Source organism: Mauremys mutica, chromosome 15 (assembly GCF_020497125.1).
Source record: "Mauremys mutica isolate MM-2020 ecotype Southern chromosome 15, ASM2049712v1, whole genome shotgun sequence".
Taxonomy (NCBI): Eukaryota; Metazoa; Chordata; order Testudines; family Geoemydidae; genus Mauremys; species Mauremys mutica.
Window position 1 is genome coordinate 2,398,675 of NC_059086.1, and position 20,170 is coordinate 2,418,844.

Genomic DNA, 20,170 nt, shown 5'->3' on the forward strand with positions numbered 1-20,170 from the left:
AAACCAGGCTTAAATTAATTGAGTTGTTGATGACTAGGCTTGGAAGGATTAGATTTTTATTGGCAAATGTCGATTTCACCATACATATACAAACCTATGAAAAATATTGCCATTGATAATAATTAAAATGTATGCATAGAAAAAGTAATAAAATTGCTGCTTGAGAGCATATTAGAGTTTGATTTAAGTATATTTTGTATGTTTTGATATGTGATATTGACAGTTTGTGTTTTAACGGGTGTAAAACTGTAACTTTTTGAATCACAGTATACACGGTCATTAAATAGTTATTGTCTTAACCCCCATATTTTCCTGCAACTATGAAAAATTAAATAGATAAAAATAGAAAACAATGCTTAAAACCCATAATTTTGTGCAACAGTAAAAATTTAAATTGATACAAATTTAAAAAATGCTTAAAAATAAACATCAATACCTATTATCCCTCAAAATTATATTTAAAAAATATGAATTCTGCCCAGTCTGTTCATGATGATCAATGTAGCTTAAACAGCAAAATGGATTTAACTACACATACAAAGTTCCAGTTGTTTGAAAGCACTTTTAATTTGAACACATATTTCCATCTAAAATATAAACCAGAAGTATTTATCTTGAGTCCTGTATAATAAGGATTGGTTTATATACGGGCTAATGTATCAATACTGGTATTGCTTTCATTTTAAAATGAATTATCTGTTCATCTCTGTTATCTAACTTTTTCCTGTTACCTTTTGTTTAGGAATCTTGCTATACACTAATGCAGTTTTCAAGCTCTGAGTCTTGCCCTAGTTTATCAGAAACCAAAGCATATTCCCTGACCAAACATTAAAGGTGGGTAAACATGGACCAGTACCACCTCAGTGATGAAAACTTCATCCAATCAGAGATGCATATTCCTGGATTTTCAGAGAGTCAAGTGCTGAACTGTAGTGACACTCTCAACCTTAAGCTGTGTCCAGATACAAGAGACATAATGTATACTGGCCTAAGCAGCCTAGATATGGATCCTAGCCTTTCAGCTGCAGATATGGCTAATGACACTTTGGAGGACAATTTAGATGCACTGTCTTTGTATTCTGTGAAGGACTGTGATTTTGTTAAACTCCTTGATGAGTCTGACTTTGGCTCACAGCCTTCTTTGTGTGGTGAGTACATTGGAATCTCCTTTGGTTGTAATTTTACAGTTCAGTGTAGCCAAAATTTTTCAGTCGTTAATTTAGAAGCTACAATAAACCTAGTGATAATCTCTTTAGGGTAGAGACTTAGGCTTCTAAGTCACTTGGGTGCTTTTGAAAATTTTGCCAGTCGTCTTTATTTGTCTTGTAAATTGTCATGCGTGTTTATAGCTCTATAGAAAATAGTTACTAATAATTATTGTAATATTAAATAGGAATATTTCCCCTACGATTCTGTTTCCTTAAAATTGTACCGTGGCTAGGAATACACTCTCTGTTCAAAGTCTTTGCAATTTGATCTCCAACTGCAAATGGAAAATTTAAAAACATTAAAGTAACAGATTTGTTAAATATGCCGCTAACATCTACATTACTAGCTTTCCCTGAAGCATAGAAGAGACATTCTGTTTAATTCTTGTAGTTCAAATTCTCTGAGAAATGGATTTAGAAGAATGGGCTTTCTCCAAAATTTGCAATTAGAAGTTAAAAGGAGAATGTCCTTAGTAAAATACTGTTCTTGAAAGAACAGGGTACCATCACTGCTAATGCAGATCAGTGATCATGCAAAAGTTCAAGGAACTATGAAGACAGAAAAAATAAAGACAGAACTGGGAGCACTCAAATAAGAGAATGATAGAAATTTTTTGATACAATTTGGTGCATCTTTTATTTAACTGATTAGGCCAACTGATAAAATCCGTAGTATATCTACCTCTCTCCTTTCTCATTCTGGTTCATAGGTAATGAATCTTAGATTTTTGAAGACAATGTAAGCTTAGTGGCTCAATGGATTTATTAGCTAGTCAGTCATCTCTGGTGACCTTGGTTTAAATATTGATTAGGTCACAAGTGCAAAATAATTCGTAGGAGTCTCCTATGTCCATTTTTGTCCAAAAGAGGGAAAGCATTATGGCAGAATTCAGCTCAGTTGACACTGCTCAAGAGATTCAGGACTGAAATAGCAAGCCACAACTGAGGTGCATTGTCAGAGCTGTGTGAGGGCAGAGGCCTCGAATATCAGTGGTGTTGCAGATCACAGGCTACGTTGTAAGACACAAAACTGTGGTGCATCATGCTTACACTAGTTACCCTACCCTGTAACTAGGCTCCGAACAAAAAATGTAGGGCAATTAAAAAGAGAAATCTATGAAACCTTACATTATTGGGGTAATTTAATAAGACACTGTGTGTTACCTAATGAGTATAACTTTCACCCTTTATTTAGAATTGGGACTTCCTATCCCAGCAGCACCTAAAGAAGTTGAACAGGAAGGCAAGTCCAGTTCTGGTAGTGCCAAGAAAGGGAAGCATCAGCACAGCTCTCCTCAAAACCCTGTCCTGGATTGCAGTCTCTGTGGGAAGGTGTTCAGCAGTGCCAGCTCTCTTAGCAAACATAACCTGACTCACAGCCAGGAACGGAAATACATCTGTAAAATCTGCAGCAAGGCTTTTAAACGGCAGGACCACCTGTATGTAGGCGTTTACTAATATAAAGGCATAAAACTATGTTCAGTTTATGTTTAAAACAGTGTAGATAGAATTCACTTCAGTAGTACTTCATTTTCCTGTTTCAGTTTGGTTTAGATGCACAGTTACACTACTTGGTACTTTAGTGTGGGCATTTGTCGGGCCAGCAGACCCCATCAAATTACATTGCAAAACTATATCAGTAGCAGAAGCAAGTTAGTTCTAGAATTTCCAGAGCATATTGGTGCAGAAAGGGCCTCACATGGTCATATAAGACATAGTTCAGCTTCAGAAGACTTGGTAAACTTGTATTGCGCAATAGCAACTAAGAACCTTTTATTTTTCTTTCTGATCAGTGGTCCAGGGAAAAGCTTACTGGTGTGGGAAGTACTTGTACTGGACAGCCAATTCTTGTGTGGTTTTAGCAGCCAATATATTGTGAACTGCAGTTAAAGATTAATTTTTCACACCATTAATAACTGGGATTCTATTTTTCAAATGATATATACACCTCTACCTCGATATAACACGACCTGATATAACACAAATTTGGATATAACGCGGTAAAGCAGCACTCCGGGGCGGGGTGGGGGGGTGGGATGGCGCACTCCAGTGGATCAAAGCAAGTTCGATATAACGCAGTTTCACCTGTAACGCGGTAAGATTTTTTGGCTCTCAAGGACAGCGTTATATCGAGGTAGAGGTGTATAGCATTTGTTCTGATCTCCAGTGGTTCTTGATGTATTGGAACTTCAGTGGTCTATTCTGGTTGCTTGATGTAGCAGTTCTGGACATCGGAGCAGTGCAAATGCCTGTCCCAGGGAACAGGCTGGAGGTTTCAGTCCGTATTATATACAGACATATTTTGGATTAATATGTTTCCTTTGAAAGTGTTGTTCTGCCCTAAAAGTGTCTCCATAGAAAGGGCATTGTGGTGTTCCATATTTATTGTTTCCCACTGGTTTCTGTATCAAATTTGCTTTGCTTACAAGATGATTTTTCTGATTGCAAGTGCCTCCCCGCCTCCCCCAAGCTCAGTGAGATTGAGAGACAACCAGGATTTTTTCCATTTCATGCATTTAAAGAAGCTCTGCTGGCCAAATTAGATCCCCATTTTGGTCTGTCTTCATTGCCTTCAACGAAACCTGTGCAACCCCATTATCCTTTGGTGGGTTTGCACAGGTGTAATTCAGGGCATAATCAGAAGAGAATGGGGTTGCAATGATGTTATTTAAGGACATTATTTTGTCTGCTGTACTTCTGTAACTTGTGAGAATGCAAAAGAACCTAGTTTGACTCACAGGGGACAGGATGAATTTCTCAGTGCTGGCAGTTAAAAAACATCTTTCTTGAGAGTTTTGAGAACTAGAAGGTCAGTTTTGAATTGGATTCAGCGATAGGCAGCCACTGCAGGTGATGAAGGGGAGGAGTGATGTAATCCTTCTTCCTAGAGTGAAAAAAAAAAGCAGTCGGGCTGCAGCTGTGTGGACCCCTCCTGCTTTAGAGAGCCCCAATCGTGCTTTGTTTTACACTCTGTCAAACCCCTTTGAGTTCTGTAGGAGTTGCACTGGATATGTCAGTGCAGAAATTGACCTTCAGGATTTAATAAAACCATAGAAGTGAGAACTGAAATAGTTCAGAAAAGAAATGATTTAATTTCTGCTAGTCATTTTAATATGAGTCTTCTCTTCTGTCTTTTGTCTTTTTACCTCAGGAGTGGACACATGCTAACACACCAGAAAACAAAACCATTTGTGTGTATAGAACAGGGATGCAATAAGAGTTACTGTGACCATCGGTCGTTGCTTCGACATTATGAAATGCAACATGGCTTGTCTATCTTGAAGGAGGCCACCTGTGATGACGATGCCTGTAAGGTCTCATCACCTTCTCATGATGCATTTGTCCAAAGAGGACAAAGTAGCTTGAGAACGGAGAGGCTGGCTGTTCACTCTGAATCCAAATCTCCAAATCCTATCCTGCCCAACAGAGACCTACTGAAATGTATTGTTAACAGCATTGTAAATCAGAAGCTTCCATCAACTCCAGCATCGTCTGCAAAGGATTTGAAAGGTTCACTGCAGTCTTGCTCCTCTGCAGCTGATCAGGTTTCTTGCATCCCATCTAGCATGACTGCACTATTTGAAGCTACAGGTGACAAGATGGTGAAGGAGCATTATCCTTGCCAAAAGAATGCCACCTCTTCCAATTTGTATGCCATAATAAATCCTGGTAATTTATCTGTGATCACACCAGGAGAAAATACAGTTACCAGTTTGACTGATACATCCCTACTTTCAGAATCACAGTTTCCTTTAGAGACTACAGGTTTGGAGTATTGGCCAAACAGCACTTTACCTTGTTTTCCATTATTCAGAGGCCAGAAGATTTCTGCAAACTCCTCCCATCAGTCAAGCAGTAATTTTCAGTGGATCAGAAACATGCCAGTTTGTACTAAAGGCAAAGGGAATAGTGTTTATATTAATCACAATCCATCTGTTACAGCTCAGAATATTTCAGGTGGGTTTCCTGGACCTTCTCACGCGTTTGACTCATTTGCACAGATGTATGAGTGTCCAGATGCTCTGTCATTTGCACTTTTGAAGACCCAAGGGGAAATCTCAGGTGAAACAAAGCTCAGCAGTTTTGAGGAAACCTTTAGGCCAACAAAAAGACAAGAATGTGACATTGATTCCTGTCACTGGCAGAACATTCAGAAGCATAGTGTGTTACAGAATGATGCTAACCCACACTTCAGGCAGCTTTTCATGGAATCCTCAGTGAACCAGGAGCATATGCAAGTGCAGCAACACCTGCTCCAAATGTTCACCAAATCTCAACACATTTTGTCCCACACCCAGGTGGTGGCTCCAACACAGAAAGCAACTTCTGAGGTGAAACAGACTGTAGAAAAACCACTCCAAAATGTATTGCAACAGCAGCAGCAAGCTGACATGAATCACTCTCTTCTAGAGCACACAGAATGTGAAGGGTCTCCCATGTATATGCAAAAGACTTTGACCCAGTATCAGAAGGATGTGTCATCTGCTAGTGAGGAACAAGGCCAAGTAGAAAGGCAGCAAGCAGCAGTTGCTTTGCAGTCTTCTCAGTCCCTGTCTGACCCTCTCATAAATTCAGACTCTGTTTACTCTGCCAAGCAGACTAGACCCTTGAAAGGCTGTGTGGGATTCAAAGATATTGACAACCCAACCCAACCCCAGACTGTAGTATGTGATAAAGCCCTGGGAAACTCTACTTCTGGGAAATCACGTCAGTGGGAAAATAATGCTTCTGTATATAGCGACAAAGAGAAGAATGAAGGATATTGCAAAGGAACAGGTGGCAAACTGCATTCCAGCAGTGGTAGACCTCGCCGCTTGCCCAGTGTCCGAAAAGAGACGCTAAAGTTTGACCTGTCTTGCACAGCTTCTCCAAGTCAAGTGGCCATGGCTTCCTTTTCATTACCTGGTACTTCACCCAGTCATGTGGCTGAAAAGAAACACAAACTAACCATTTTTAATAGGATTCAGGTATGTTCAAATCTTTTTTTATTTTCTAATGAATAAAATAAAAATGTTTACATTTTTAAATAAATAAATAGAAAAAAGATGGCATTTTAATGCTTAGAGCAGGGAATTAGGAGTCAGAAATCCTGGCTTTTCCTATCGAAAGTCACTGGGAGGTATGTGTCTAACTCATATGGGTGCTTTTGCGTCTTTAAGTATCTAAATAACTTTGTAAATTTGGCCCTCTGTGTCTCAGATTCTCCATCTTTAAAACTAGGATAATGATATTTACCAGCCTTTGAGAAATCCTGACACATTATTGGAGCAGTGACACAAGGCATCATTTTTTAGCCGAGAAGTGAAACCACTATTGTAACCCTTGTGGTTCAAAACAAAACAAAACCACCACCTAAGCTAGTCTTTATGAAAATTAGGGTGTAATGTAAATATATAGGGGAAGTTATTTTAAAATGAAGACCTCTTGTACCAAATTTATACAGAAGGCTGCAGTTTGTAGTGGAAATACTCACACATTTTAACAGGGCTGTGCTAGTAGACTATGCTAATAACTTCTTGTCAAGAGGAATCAAGTTGGAATCTGATTCTGGATTGTGATGGGATTTTAATCAGCTCATCCGAAAGCAAGTGTTAATGTAGTTGCAGAATAAAACTTTTTTTCAGACTAAAAAGAAATCCCCAGCATTGAAAATATTTAGTATTCCACAGGATAAATAAATAGTTTCACAGTTACTGTTGATCTTGATGTCTTTGTCAGGATCATATTACTACGTTATTTTAACATGTGGGAGAAATGCTCATAATTCATTCAGTTCTTCTAGTGAATTATGTATTAGGCTTAGTCACTAATCAGTGAAGATATCTTTCAGTGCTCCCCTGGGTTGCACTGAAATATTTCTTTGCTTTTCATAAATCAAAAACAGTAAAGCTTAGTCTGACATCCTTCACACTTGGTAGTCTGACAGGATCCTTATTTCTTGTACTTTCTTTGCCAGTGTTTCTGTATTAAACTTCATTTTGAAGGGTGTGGTAAAGTGGGACCAACATTCTTTTAAACAGCACATCAATTACGTTTTTTCTTTTATTAGGAATACAAGTATGGGGCAGTTAGATGTGCTTTTAACCTGAGATCTGAAAATACTTTATACCGGATCATGAAGGGGGTTAACTTTACCTCTGTTTTATAGTTTGGAAAACTGGGGCACAGAGATGTTACATGCTGAATTAAGTTAGTTTCCAGTCTGGAGTAGAACCTAGGGTCCCTAACTTTAGGTACTGAGCCTTAGCTATTGGACTTCATTGTTTCCCTGTGTTCTTTTAAGTGTTTTTTGTTAGTGTTGACAGCTTTAGACTCACTAAAATAATCTTTAGCATTTACATGGCCCTTTACATATTTCAGAGTGCATTAAAAACATTAACTAATTAATTCAGTGACAGAGGTGTAAAAATGATTTAACAAGATGAAGTCTCACAGGATGCTTAGTAAAGCCTTTCACCTAGGTTCTTGGTTCAACTTGGGCTCTGGTCAGTAATAAAACATTGCTAGCATCAGACTGTTCAGGGAGCTGTGTGAAATGAGTCAGTACAATAATGGACAGATGTCCATATAGCACAAATCACTTTCTCATTTGGGAGTAACTAGTGCCTAACTGCTTGCATCAGCAGAGAAATCAGGGGCTAAATAGTTATACATAATGAACTTCTCACCCTTAAAGATAGTCCTTTCAGGTCAGAGATGAGGCACGTTGATGGAATGGGGTAGGGAAGCTGCTTGCAATAGTGCTGCCCATGCTGTACGTGTTCTGTGGATAAATAGGAGTTTTGAATCTCCAAGGTTTTGTGGAGAGTCATTTTTGTTTTGTTGATTGTTAGTTGCACTTCCTGCCCCATGCAGTCTGATGACATCTCACCCTCATGCACTACTCTGATGGAAAGTTCATTTGCATGCTTTTGTCCAGGCTCTGCATGAGCTGCTGCTGTTTCTGCAGGCCATTTGGTCGCCTGTCAGCTATGCACTGAGGTGACCCTTTGTGCAAGGAATTCCCCCCTTTTCCATACTGCGGAGGCAGGTGCTGAACCACCTCTGTGGTACTGTTCCCCACCTTCCCCCTGGAACCTTGCAGAAGGCTCTCTGTATTCTGGGGCCTGCCATTGCTGCGGGAGGGGTGAGATGCTGGCTGGGCCAGAGGAATGCCAGCACTAGGAAACCTGCACGGGGCTCAGAAGCTATAGGAACTCTCTTAACTCCTTGAAGTCTATATGGGGCATCTTGCTTCCTTCCCAAATCCCTGCATGTGGCCACCAAGCATTAGGAGTCTAAGAGATTGGAATGTAGGAGGAGAGGATCCCCCCTCTCTGGCATTCTTCTGCAGGAGGTTACTTTCTCTGTGCTGATTGCTCTCTCTTTGAGAGGGTCCTGTAATGGGAAATATGCCACTTTTGATAAAAGAGTGGTGTTGATTGGAACTCATGTGTTATTTGTATATGCACACAAGGGTTATGAGGATAAATTCATTAATGTTTGTAAAGGGCTTTGGGATCCTGTAAAGAAAGTTTGTAAACCATGTAACTGCAAAGTGTTATTTTTACAAATGAAACAACTCAGAAGTTCCATGTCTTGTTTCAGGATGGAATAACTATTGTAAGTTTCAATCATGGACAGTATAACATCTGTTTTTGATTTTTTTTTTAACTCAGGGTGGAAATATCTACAGCCTTACTAATGCAGTGAGGGAAGAAAACTTGTCATCTGGATGGTAAGCAGAGTACACTGTAGTCTTGACAGAGCTTCAAATAAAATAATGTGACACAGATTTTTATTTGTACTTTTAGGTTTGGCTTCAAGTGTGTATGTTAGCAGTAAGAGGCCGAATGATGTATTTGTCTGTTCCCTTAGGGTTGGATTTTTACATAGCCTTTTTTTCTTGTGGTGAGCTCTGAGATTATGCTAATTAATAAGTGTTTGAATTAGAGCCACAAGGCTTTCATAAAACTACTTTCTAACCCACAAGCATGAAAGCCATATAGCAACTTAACTTACGTATGACAGAGGGATATTTGAGTGCAGTATTTAAGGTTATTAAGATGATAAAAACTGACCAGTCCTTTTCTTTTCACACATCACCATAATGAATGAGGGTTCACGATGAAAGGAATGGAAGGCAAATTTAGAATAAAATTAAAAGAGATTCACCTCTGGGCAAGAAGGGCTTCACTGGGTCTTAAGTTGAGCACAGGTCTTGTGCTGTGTTTCATCCACAATGAGTAGTCAGCCTTTGAAATTTATTGTAGGGGCAGAGAGTCAAATACCAAAGCTGGATTTTTAAAAGTGGATGGATAATTTTATGACTAGTAATTTATTTAGGGCAAGTTTGTGCCCCGGTCCTCAGTGGCTGCATAGGGAAGTAAACACCCTTCCCCCTCCCTCTATTCAGCTGCTTAGAACCTACCTGCATCAATACTTGGGTGCTGGTGTAGAGAGCAGGGACTGCACTCCTGATATTCCGTCCTCAAGTAAGCCATGGTCTATCTTCCCATATGGCAGCCAGTGGAGCTGATCAGTTATTAAATGAGGAAGTAAGCTGTTCCCCGGAAAGGGGTGTCAGAGCCTACTTCTTCCTGGGGAAGGAGAGGAGGAACTGTGACTTTGGGTCACAGTTCATTCCTGGGGTTCCTTCTTGGGTGATGCAGCTATGTTTGCCCTGTGCTTAAGTCTGAGCCTTTGTGACACTTCCTGTGGTACCCAGGGCTGTGAGGCACCTTGCTACCACCAGCCCTTACCGTTAGGAAGTCTTGTCTGTGCCTGCCAGGGCTCAGCTCCCTGACACCACAAACCTCAGGCGACACAAGCACTGCCTTCAGGTTTCCACAGGCCCCATCCTCTCTTTACAGGTTAATGATAGGCACACTTCAACCCCGAACTCTCTGGAGCATCCTCCTGGAGTATCCAGCACCTGTTCCATTGAACACTCACAGAATTCATAGATCCTCTACTCCCCAAGGAAGAGGACACCCCAGTGTACCAGTTACGGCTCAAGATCGCCACTCTGATCAACACACAGCACTTAGCTATGTTTATAGTAAAAACTAGAAGTAGTTTATTTAACAAAGAACAGAGATTGGAATGGCTACATATAAAATAAAATCATAACATGCTTTGTAGAGCCGAAACTTAACGAACAAGACATCATGTCATATTGAGGAAAAGCTCACTCAAAATCCTTCCAGTGTATTATAGCCAGTCTTGGCTGTAATCTTCTATTCATGAGACTAGTCATGTTCTCTTGCTTCCTCAGTGGAGAGATCCCCTGTGTCTCTCTGCAATCCCAGATACATCCAAACAGTCCTTTGATCTTTATTCATAAATAGGACACCCTCCTGTTTATTGTTCTTCCCGGTGGCCTCCTTCTCTTGTTGACCTTGCAGTCTTTTAATTAGCATCTGGCTCCACATGCACATAGGCTTACCTTGAGAGACACTGGTGCACAATACACATTTGACCAAGCAAAGAGAGAGAAGCATCTCCTGTCCCCTGACCAAACAGAATCTGTCCAAGGCTGGTTACCTCCTGGTGACCTGCTTTTAACTTCAAGGCTTTAAGAACATAATTTCCAGTATAGATACGTAACTTCCTAAATATTACTCATACATACATTACAGAGTGACTAATAATCAGTGGTTGTTGATAGAGACTTCACATACCACTCTTTGGTATCACATACCATCAGACCCAGTGGATTCCTATACATCCCTACGCATCCTGGGGGTTCTCTGCCACTTAGCACCAGGAGGTTTCCTGGGTCACAGCCTTACAGTCCAATCTAGTGAAATTCAGTTGAATTCAATGAAGTTGCACAGGTGTAGCTTGAGGGCAGAATATGGCCCACTGATTTAATTCTTCTGTAGACATTGCATAGATTAATTTAATATAATTCTACATTTAAATTGCACAAACAGCTGCCTTTCCTACAGTGCCACTAACCATGATAGATATGCCAATAATTTTCCATTGTTAAGAAATTGATTGACATTTATTAAGAATCTGAAGAATCCATTCCTGGTCTGTAAAGACTGAAAGTCACAGTTTATAGTGAGCAAGTGTCCACATTAAAAAAAAAATCACCCACACATCAAGGTAGTCTCCTTCTCTCTCTCCCCATCCTTCATTTCTATCCCCAGGAGAGGAGCCAAGGACTGAATGGACCATAGGGTCTGAACTCATCTTTCATTCACCCCTAAGGTGGTCCCTTCACATTAGGGTGGTAGGTGTGTCGGTGTTGGAAAGCATGAACTGCCTTTGCTTTGTTAGTATTGTGGATAGAGGACTCGAGTCTCCAGAGCTGTTAATCTGCCACCATTCATCAGCACAAAATTCACTAGGGGAAAAAAATAAAAGGAAAAACAGCACACATGTAACACATGTTTTCCAATGGCAACATCAAAATTACAGAAATTCCATATGGTATGTTTAATGCATGGCTTAAGAAAATGCTCAGCAGGATTTTGAATGCAGGCCATCATTTTTAGAGGAAGTGGTGTGGAGCTCTGTGTAAGCTCGAAAGCTTGTCTCTGTCACCAACAGAAGTTGGTCCAGTAAAAGATATTACCTCTCCCACCTTGTGTTTCTGTTTTTGGAAAAGGCATTTCTGCATAGTTGGTAACAGTGGTACAACTGCATGTAAATGCTCAAGAGGGCATTTCATTATATCTCCTATTTAAAACTATCTTTCTAACATGGATGATTTATGTCCCAGTGGGGATTTTTCTCTGGTTAACGTAGTTTGCTGATAAATGAACTGTAGAGACTTCTTTTCCAGCTAGACATAAAATGAGATCTAAAGAAGGGAATGCAAGCATGCACCTAATATTCATAGAGTCTAAATTGCAAACAGGAGTTCAGCTTCATAATGTTAATTTTCCATCCTTTTACCTTGCTTTCCACGCTTAGTAATAACACCAGTGGTGTCCCTGCAGATGGGAACAGATATGCAAGTGGTTTCGTTTGCAAGACCTGCGGTCAGCTGTTCTACACCGAGAAAGGTTTAAACAGCCATATGTGTTTCCAGAGTGAACAATGGCATTCACCACCAGGGAAAATGGAACAGCAGGTAAAGGGAAATTGAATCCCTCAGTGCTTGTTAGTTAATGGAGTTTGAAATAAAGTCACAAGGATTCTTAAAACCTGTTCCTGGCTTATGGGGATAAAAATGTCTTGAAGCAACTTAACCTTTATATTGAAAATTAAGAATAATAGGATAGAGTCTAGAATTCTGGAGTATCAGACACCCTTCAAGTGGTTATTGTTCAGTAGGCATCCTTAAACAATTGTAATATTTCAAAAGAGTGCTGTTTCCCACAAAATTTTCTACTATATAGACATGGAATAGCGCTGAAAATTGTCACTTTTTCTTTTTATAAGATAGAATTTTTAAAGTGCGTCTACTGTGGCAGCACAGTCTTAGGGTTTGAGAGCTAAGTTTGGAGTGGAGTGTGGCATAATGGTTAGAATAAGGGACTGCTACTTATGGGTTCTATTCCTGGCTCTGTCACTAACTTATGTTACTTTGGAGAAAGTCATTCAAATCATTGGGTCTTAGTTTTTTCCATATATAAAATAGTGATAATAATAGTGATCTAATGCAGAAGGATATTATGAGACTTAGTTGTTTGCAAAGCACTTTGAGATCCTCAGATGAAAGATGCTATGAGATATGCCTGTTATTATTATTTATTAGAATTTTTTGTGTTAAGGTGTACAATGCAGAAAACTTAAACCCTCAGAAATTGTCACTCAAGCCAATAGGAGATGGAAACATTCCATCAGAAATTAAGAAACCTTTAGAAGACGTAACAGTGGCACCTCTTGTGATCCCAGTCTCTGTACCTGTGACAGCTATGAACCAACAGACCAGGAACAAAGTGGGTTGTGATTTGTGTTCTTCTGAATGGTATACATTGACTTTAATGGGACAACTTCTGTGAGCAATTGTTCACCAGTATGTGAAATCCATCCCTGCTCAGAGGGTTAGCAAAAAGCCTATGTACCACTTAGGTCCTACTTAAACCCCTAAAATAGAACTTAAGTGGCACTTCCCTGCTGGCTTTCTATACAGCAGTGGATTTCACTTCAGCATAAGGGGTTCATCTGGACCTATGAGATTAATCAATTAGAAATATATAAATATGTTAATCCAATAAACCACTTTGAGTTGCATAACATTTGAAGATTGTGAGAAATGTCTGAATTATGATGTAAGCCTTGTATTCGGCTTTTGGTTTTGTAAAAAATATATATATATATTTGGGATTACATGGTTAAGGCAACATTGAACTGAGTTTATTTAATTTGTTAGATTTGAAAAAAAGTAATTTTTTCTATGTATCTTGCTAGTAATTGCCTTCTCTGGTAATTCTTTGTCACCGGTAGCAAGTGAATATTTTAACTAAGAAGTTAGCAAATAGGCTTTCCTAGAAAAATTATTAGGAAAGCATTTCACAGACTTACTTTGCTATCAGCACTGGTTGGTGAATTTGATTATTGTGTAGGATAATTATTTGGTTTAAAGCAAATTAGAATATATCGGAACTCTTTAGGAAGGATTCACAATGATAAGTCTCTCAGTGCTACACGATTACAAGGAAACTTACATAGGGCTCTAATTTACATTCCTTGCTCACATGAATACTTCCGTTGACTTAAATGGAATCTGCAAATCTTGCATGAGTAAGGGCTGCAGAAGAGGGTCCTTTCTTTAACTCTGCTCATAAATCTTGATGTTTGCTGTTAATTATTAGTCCCGAAATGATGGATCACAAAAGTGAGATTCTGGAAAACCCCCAAACATGCAAACGACATGAGTCTCATGTAATTTCAAGCTTTCTCTTCTGTTAAATGATTTTAAGTGCCTCATGTTGGTCATAAGCCACACATCTTAAATGCCAGAGACTCACACTCAGTGGTTTCCGCAGGAATTGAAATTAGGGGGGGTGTTCGAATTTACAGGGAGGGTGTCAGGACCAATGAGATATATAAAAGAGATATGAATAAAGTAAATGTTTTGTTAGGATAATGCAAATTTAACATAAGGAAAATGCAAGTTATACCAAAACACATAACAGATCTAGATTTCTAAAAAAAATATATAATTTAAAAAAAATGTATTTAATTTAAATTGACTTTTGAAAAGTAAGCCATCATGGGGTAAGAGGGAAGATCCTCTCATGGATCAGTAACTGGTTAAAAGATGGGAAACAAAGGGTAGGAATAAATTATCAGTTTTCAGAATGGAGAGAGATAAATAGTGGTATCCTTGAGGGGTCGGTACTGGGACCAGTCCTATTCAACTAAGGCTATGGCTACACTTAGCGCTGCACAGCGCTGCCGCGGGAGCGCTCCCACAGCAGCACTTTGAAGCGCGAGTGTGGTCGGAGCGCCAGCGCTGGGAGAGAGCTCTCCCAGCGCTGTCCGTACTCCACCTCCCTATGGGGATTAACGTACAGCGCTGGGAGCCGCGCTCCCAGCGCTGGGGCTCTGATCACACTGGCGCTTTGCAGCGCCGCAACTTGCAGCGCTGGAGGGGGTGTTTTTTCACATCCTGCTGCAGCGCTGCAAATCTGCAAGTGTAGCCATGGCCATATTCATCTGGAAAAATGGGTAAACAGTGAGGTGGCAAAATTTGCAGATGATACAAAACTATTCAAGATAGTTAAGTCCCAGGCAGACGGCGAAGAGCTACAAAGGGATCTCACAAAACTGGGTGACTGGGCAACAAAATGGCAAATTAAATTCAGTGTTGATAAATACAAAGTAATGCACATTGGAAAGCAATCTCAACTTTACATACAAAATGATGGTATCTGAATTAGCTGTTAACACTCAAGGAAGAGATCTTGGAGTTGTGGATAGATCTCTGAAAACATCCACTCCATGTGCAACAACAGTCACAAAAGCAAACAATGTTGGGAATCATTAAGAAAGGGATAGATAATAAGACAGAAAATATCATATTGCCTCTATATAAATCCATGGTACGTGCACACCTTGAATACTGTGTGTAGATTTGGTCACCCATCCTAAAAAATATATATTGGAATTGGAAAAGGTACAGAGATGGGCAACTAAAATGATGAGGGGTATGAAACAGGAGGAGAGATTAAAGTGATTGGGAATTTTCAGCTTAGAAAAGAGATGACTAAGGGGGGATATGATAGAGGTCTATAAAATCTTGACTAGTGTGAAGAAAGTGAATAAGGAAATTTTATTTAATCCTTCACATAACACAAGAACTAGCAATCACCCAATGAAATTAATAGGCAGCAGGTTTTAAAAAAACAAAAGGAAGTATTTCTTCACACAATATAAAGTCAACCCAGGGAACTCTTTGCCAGGGGATGCTGTGAAGACCAAAACTATAACAGGATTTTAAAAAGAACTAGATAAATTCCTGGAGAACAGGTCCATCTGTGGCTATTAGCCAGGATGAGGGGGATGCAACACCATGCTCTGAGTGTCCCTAGCCTGTTTGCCAGAAGCTGGGAATGGGCAACAGGGGATGGATCACTTGATGATTACCTGTTCCGTTCATTACCTCTGAAGCACCTGGCCTTGACCACTGTTGTAAGACAGGGCACTGGGCTATATGGACCATGGGTCTGACCCAGTATGGCCATTCTTATGTAAAAATTAATTATAATAAAAATGTTTAGTACAGAAACTCCCCAACATAATGACCTCCCAAGATAGCAACAATGTGAGATAACAACCTTGGCAAATACTGCATTTTAAAAATCTTGGCCTACTGGGAAACATATTTATATAAGTTTCCATTCCCAGTCACAAATCTAGCATTCTGGAGCAAAGTGACTAAAATATAGTCCAACAAACAAATGTTTATTTAACATGCCCCTCACTTTTCCCTCCACCGCACTCCACTCACCGGTGTTGTCCTTGGTCAGTGGAGACTCAGAGTTCAGAGGTGCTTTCACGTGAGTACACCTCCCAGGTGGGGGACAAAAAGGCACAGTTCACTCTGGCCACGGCTGTTCGTTGTGCCACCGTTCACTCCACCGCTCTGTAGCCAATGGCCCTGCACAGTCACCTTCTGCTGTCACCTACCACTGTGACCTCTGCGAGTTGGTCTCTTGAGGTTCCACCAGCTCTCAGTGATTTCAGCTGAGCTCTCAGTGCGGGAACCTCGCTGCTAGTGCAGTCTGGGCTGTCTCTTACACAAAAACACTGTACCCACAGGAACACTGTCCCCACAACAGGACTAAGCACTTAGACCTGATTATCAGTGATTTCAGCTGCAGTGGTCACTTAACAGAACAAAAGACTATCTGTGGAGCCTAATCAGCTCTGTCTTTAAACAGTGGAGAGGGACAGGTCCCCACCCTCTCTCTTGATGCCTTCAAATCATCACAGGCTAAGTACAGTTCTACTGCCCTTTACTCATACAATAAGAACAAAATTTCATCCCCCCAACCCCAGCCAAAATCTATCACTTGGACAACACAGCTCTGTTTGCTGGATACCTAGGTAGATTAGGTGTGAATGTAAATATAATCTGGCCACGAAGCCTTAGCCCCCAGCTCATCACTAGCTGTCAGGGAGAACTCATTTAGACTTCGCTTACAAATCATCATTTGAAATTATTAGGTTGGCCAACATCACCAAAATGAATGCACTGACATCATAAAAAACAGCTGTATAAGGAAGCAAGGAAGCTAGTCTATGTTCATACTTTTCAAATCTATTATACTTTTTCAGATACACATTTTATCATACACTGTATAAGCTTTTAAAGTGTGTATTAATGTTTCAGTTTAAATTCAGATTTCCAAACAGTCACTAAATTGGTATGTAACTAGCTCACAAAACTGGGTGGGGGGTTGGGAAAATTCAGGGGGGGTGTAGGGAAATCACTGCTCACACTTGTTACCCTTGTTCCTGTGGTCAATTAAAATTCCAAATGAAATGTCTCCTCAGGTTAATGAAAAGGAGAGCCAGGATGAGAAGGACCTCAGGAAAAGTTTGCCCCCAAAAAAGAGGAAGAGGCAGACTCGTCCCAAATCGCTCTTTATCCCACCTCCACCTCCCTTGTGTGCTGAGATGCAGCCAGCCATGATGGGAGGATGCCATGAGAGTAATCTTCGATCACCTGTCTACATGGTTGACCACCTCCTGAGAGACTTATTCCAAAACTCTCCATATACCCCACCTCCTATGCTCAGCCCAATACGGGAGGGATCAGGACTTTATTTCAGCACTCTTTGTTCTTCCTCTACTAATGCTGGTCCCAACAAGCTGTACAGTACCATTCTAGGTAATAAAAACCACAGTGTTCACATTCAGCTAATAATAATCATAGAAAGAAATCCAGTTTGCTGTCATTAGCTTTATGGGCCCAGATGGTCTGTTGCCCTGACCTTTGTGCAGACATTTAATACAATTCAAAATGGGTGTAATTGGTACTAAATTAGAAAGGCCCACACTTTTGCACTGGTGTCAATGGCACAATGTAAAGATCAATGGAAAATCTGGATCTATATGTCCAACAATGTAAGTTAAGAATGAAAACTGCTCAACTAACTTTTTTTGCACTACTTTTCTGTTGTGTTGGTCTAAGCATTAAAAGCATTTGACAGTTACACCAAAATGTACAAATATTAGTATAGAGGCATCAAAATTCAGTCATTATATATGTTTCTATTCCTGGTGCCAAATTCTACCAATCCTAGAACGGTTGTACACACCCCTTCACTCTGAAACAGTGTAAAATACGCATTAGTATACCCCTGTATTTTCCAACTCTGCAGCACAGTGCAAAGCTCTCCCTCCTCCAAGGTCTGATTATTCATTCTAAAAGCATGTATAATCTGTGGTTGGGTTATATTCAGGGGCCACTGCTGAGTTAGGGGCATACAGACAGCCAGGGAGAATAGGAGCAGACATCTTCCAGCTTGTCCTTCTTGTACTGGCAGCTGGTTTCTGAAGGAGGAATACACCTGCCAGAATTTGGCTCCAGATATTTTATTTAATATTGTATGGTATTTAGATTTTGTTTATGATTCCAAGATAAAGACCTGTTATGCCTGTGGGATGACAGCTTGTGATGAGCGGTCAAAAAACAAAACAAAACTGAAAAATTGTGTGAGGATGGTTCCATATTGAGGGCCTGTTCTTGGAAGACATAGTCATGTGAGTAGTTCCACTGACGTCAGTGGGAATTCCAAGAATTAAATAGCTGCAAAAGTAGTTGCCGTGACATTTTCGATGAGCATGGCAAGTAAGGCCAAGGGGAAGGGTCTTCTGAGTACATTTATCTTCAATGTATTTATATCTTTTAGGCAGAATGGATGGAGACTTTGGATTCTCTCTTGTGAAAGATAACACCAAAATCAGCATAAAGCCGTAAGTTGGGGCATAATAATAATAATAAAAAATTTCACACTTCCCCTTTAGTCAGTACTGTAGCATTAAACAAGTGACTGGACACATCATTATGAGAATAGAGCTATTTCCCTCCCTGTACAGTGTCCTTGGCTACTGAAGAAGATGGGATAACTGGACTAGCTGGACCATTGGTCCGAGGCAAGGAGTGAGAAAGTTTGAATGCAAGACAGATCCCATCGTACAAGCTAGTCATCGGCAAAATATTTGCATATGAGGCTATGGGTTTTCTGTAATTCCATAGACCCAAAGTTATTATTTCGACTCTGAATTGTCAGTGAGCAGCACAATCCCAGGGGCAAGAGAGAATGGAATTCATGAACATATGGAATGGAAAGCAGTGCTTTAAATGCATGGAGTGTTGTTCAGGGGTTAAAAAAGGGTCTAGGCGTAGTTTGCTGGGTTCAGTTCTTGACTCGGACAGTAATTTGCTGTCAAGTTCAGGCACCACTTCAGCACATGCCTAACTTTAAGCACATGAGCAGACCCATTGACTTCAATGGAACTACTCATGTGCTTAGTGTTCCGCTCATTCTTAAGTACCGTGCTGAATTGGGCCCTACTTAGCACTTCACTAGACCATTCCATCCGAGGATCTAAAAGTGCTTTACAAACATGAATGAATAAAGCTTCACAACAGCCATGAGAGTTATGTTAGTATTAGTATTCTAATAAAGAGAATATTCTCATTTGGAAGAATGCTCTTGTGCTTTAATCACTATCCCATGCTGTTCTTACCATGCTTAAATTTCACTTCCTCTTTCTGTGCCTCAGTTTATTGAATAGGAATAGTAACACATACCTGCTTCACATTTGTGTTGTGATCCTTAATTAAATGGTTGTAAAGCACTCCATGTTTGGAGCAAAGGAACTGTATCAATGCAGAGTGTTACTGCATCGATTTAAACAAAGTTTGACTGTGTTATTCCTGATGTTTGGTCAAGCCATTCTATCATGCATCCCTTTTTTTCTACACTCCCCATTAAAAAAGGAACTTGGAAAACGTTAATAGTGGGGAAAAATACAATTTTAGGAGACTGAGAATCTTGGCTATTGCAACTACAATGTTTTAAAGGCCTTTTAAAATAACATTATCCACCTCCCTCTTCCTTCACCCGCACACAAATCCGTCATTTGGCTGGTTCTCTCACTGTCTTGCATCATTGGCCGAATTAATAGCATTTTTGGCCAGATAATGTCAGACACTGGCCAAAGTGAAGTTGCAACAAAATATCCAGTGCTATCCCCATTAAACATTGACTGGATTATGCGTGAGGCTAGCATAATAAATAAAGATTGCTCTGTCTTTTCATTTTTTCTTGGGCTCTTTAGATATCCTGCTCTGTCATCTGTCATAGCCACCTTTCTTGTTATCCATTGTTAATTTCACCCTCTGCCTCTCACTTTACATGTCTATTAGTATGTCTTTGACAATGGCCAATTCCAGATGCTTCAGAGGAAGGTGTAAGAACCATGCAGTTATGGCATAACCTGATACCAGGGAAAGATTTTTCCTGATTCCCCATTAGTTAGAGATTGGCTTATGTCCTGAA

At 40.0% G+C, this 20,170-nt stretch overlaps 1 protein-coding gene across 2 annotated transcripts in view; it reads left to right on the forward strand.

Annotated features, from left to right (window-relative positions):
• The window catches only part of ZNF541 (zinc finger protein 541), a 47,332-nt gene that overhangs the window by 6,007 nt on the left and 21,155 nt on the right, over positions 1-20,170 (forward strand). For both annotated transcript variants that reach the window (XM_044989073.1, XR_006573761.1), the window contains exons 3-10: positions 743-1,148; positions 2,404-2,647; positions 4,360-6,175; positions 8,867-8,925; positions 12,117-12,276; positions 12,920-13,087; positions 17,154-17,490; positions 18,515-18,578. In XM_044989073.1, coding sequence (XP_044845008.1) covers positions 845-1,148; positions 2,404-2,647; positions 4,360-6,175; positions 8,867-8,925; positions 12,117-12,276; positions 12,920-13,087; positions 17,154-17,490; positions 18,515-18,578 — 3,152 coding nt within the window. In that variant the 5' untranslated portion in view covers positions 743-844. The remainder of the gene's footprint in view (positions 1-742; positions 1,149-2,403; positions 2,648-4,359; positions 6,176-8,866; positions 8,926-12,116; positions 12,277-12,919; positions 13,088-17,153; positions 17,491-18,514; positions 18,579-20,170) is intronic.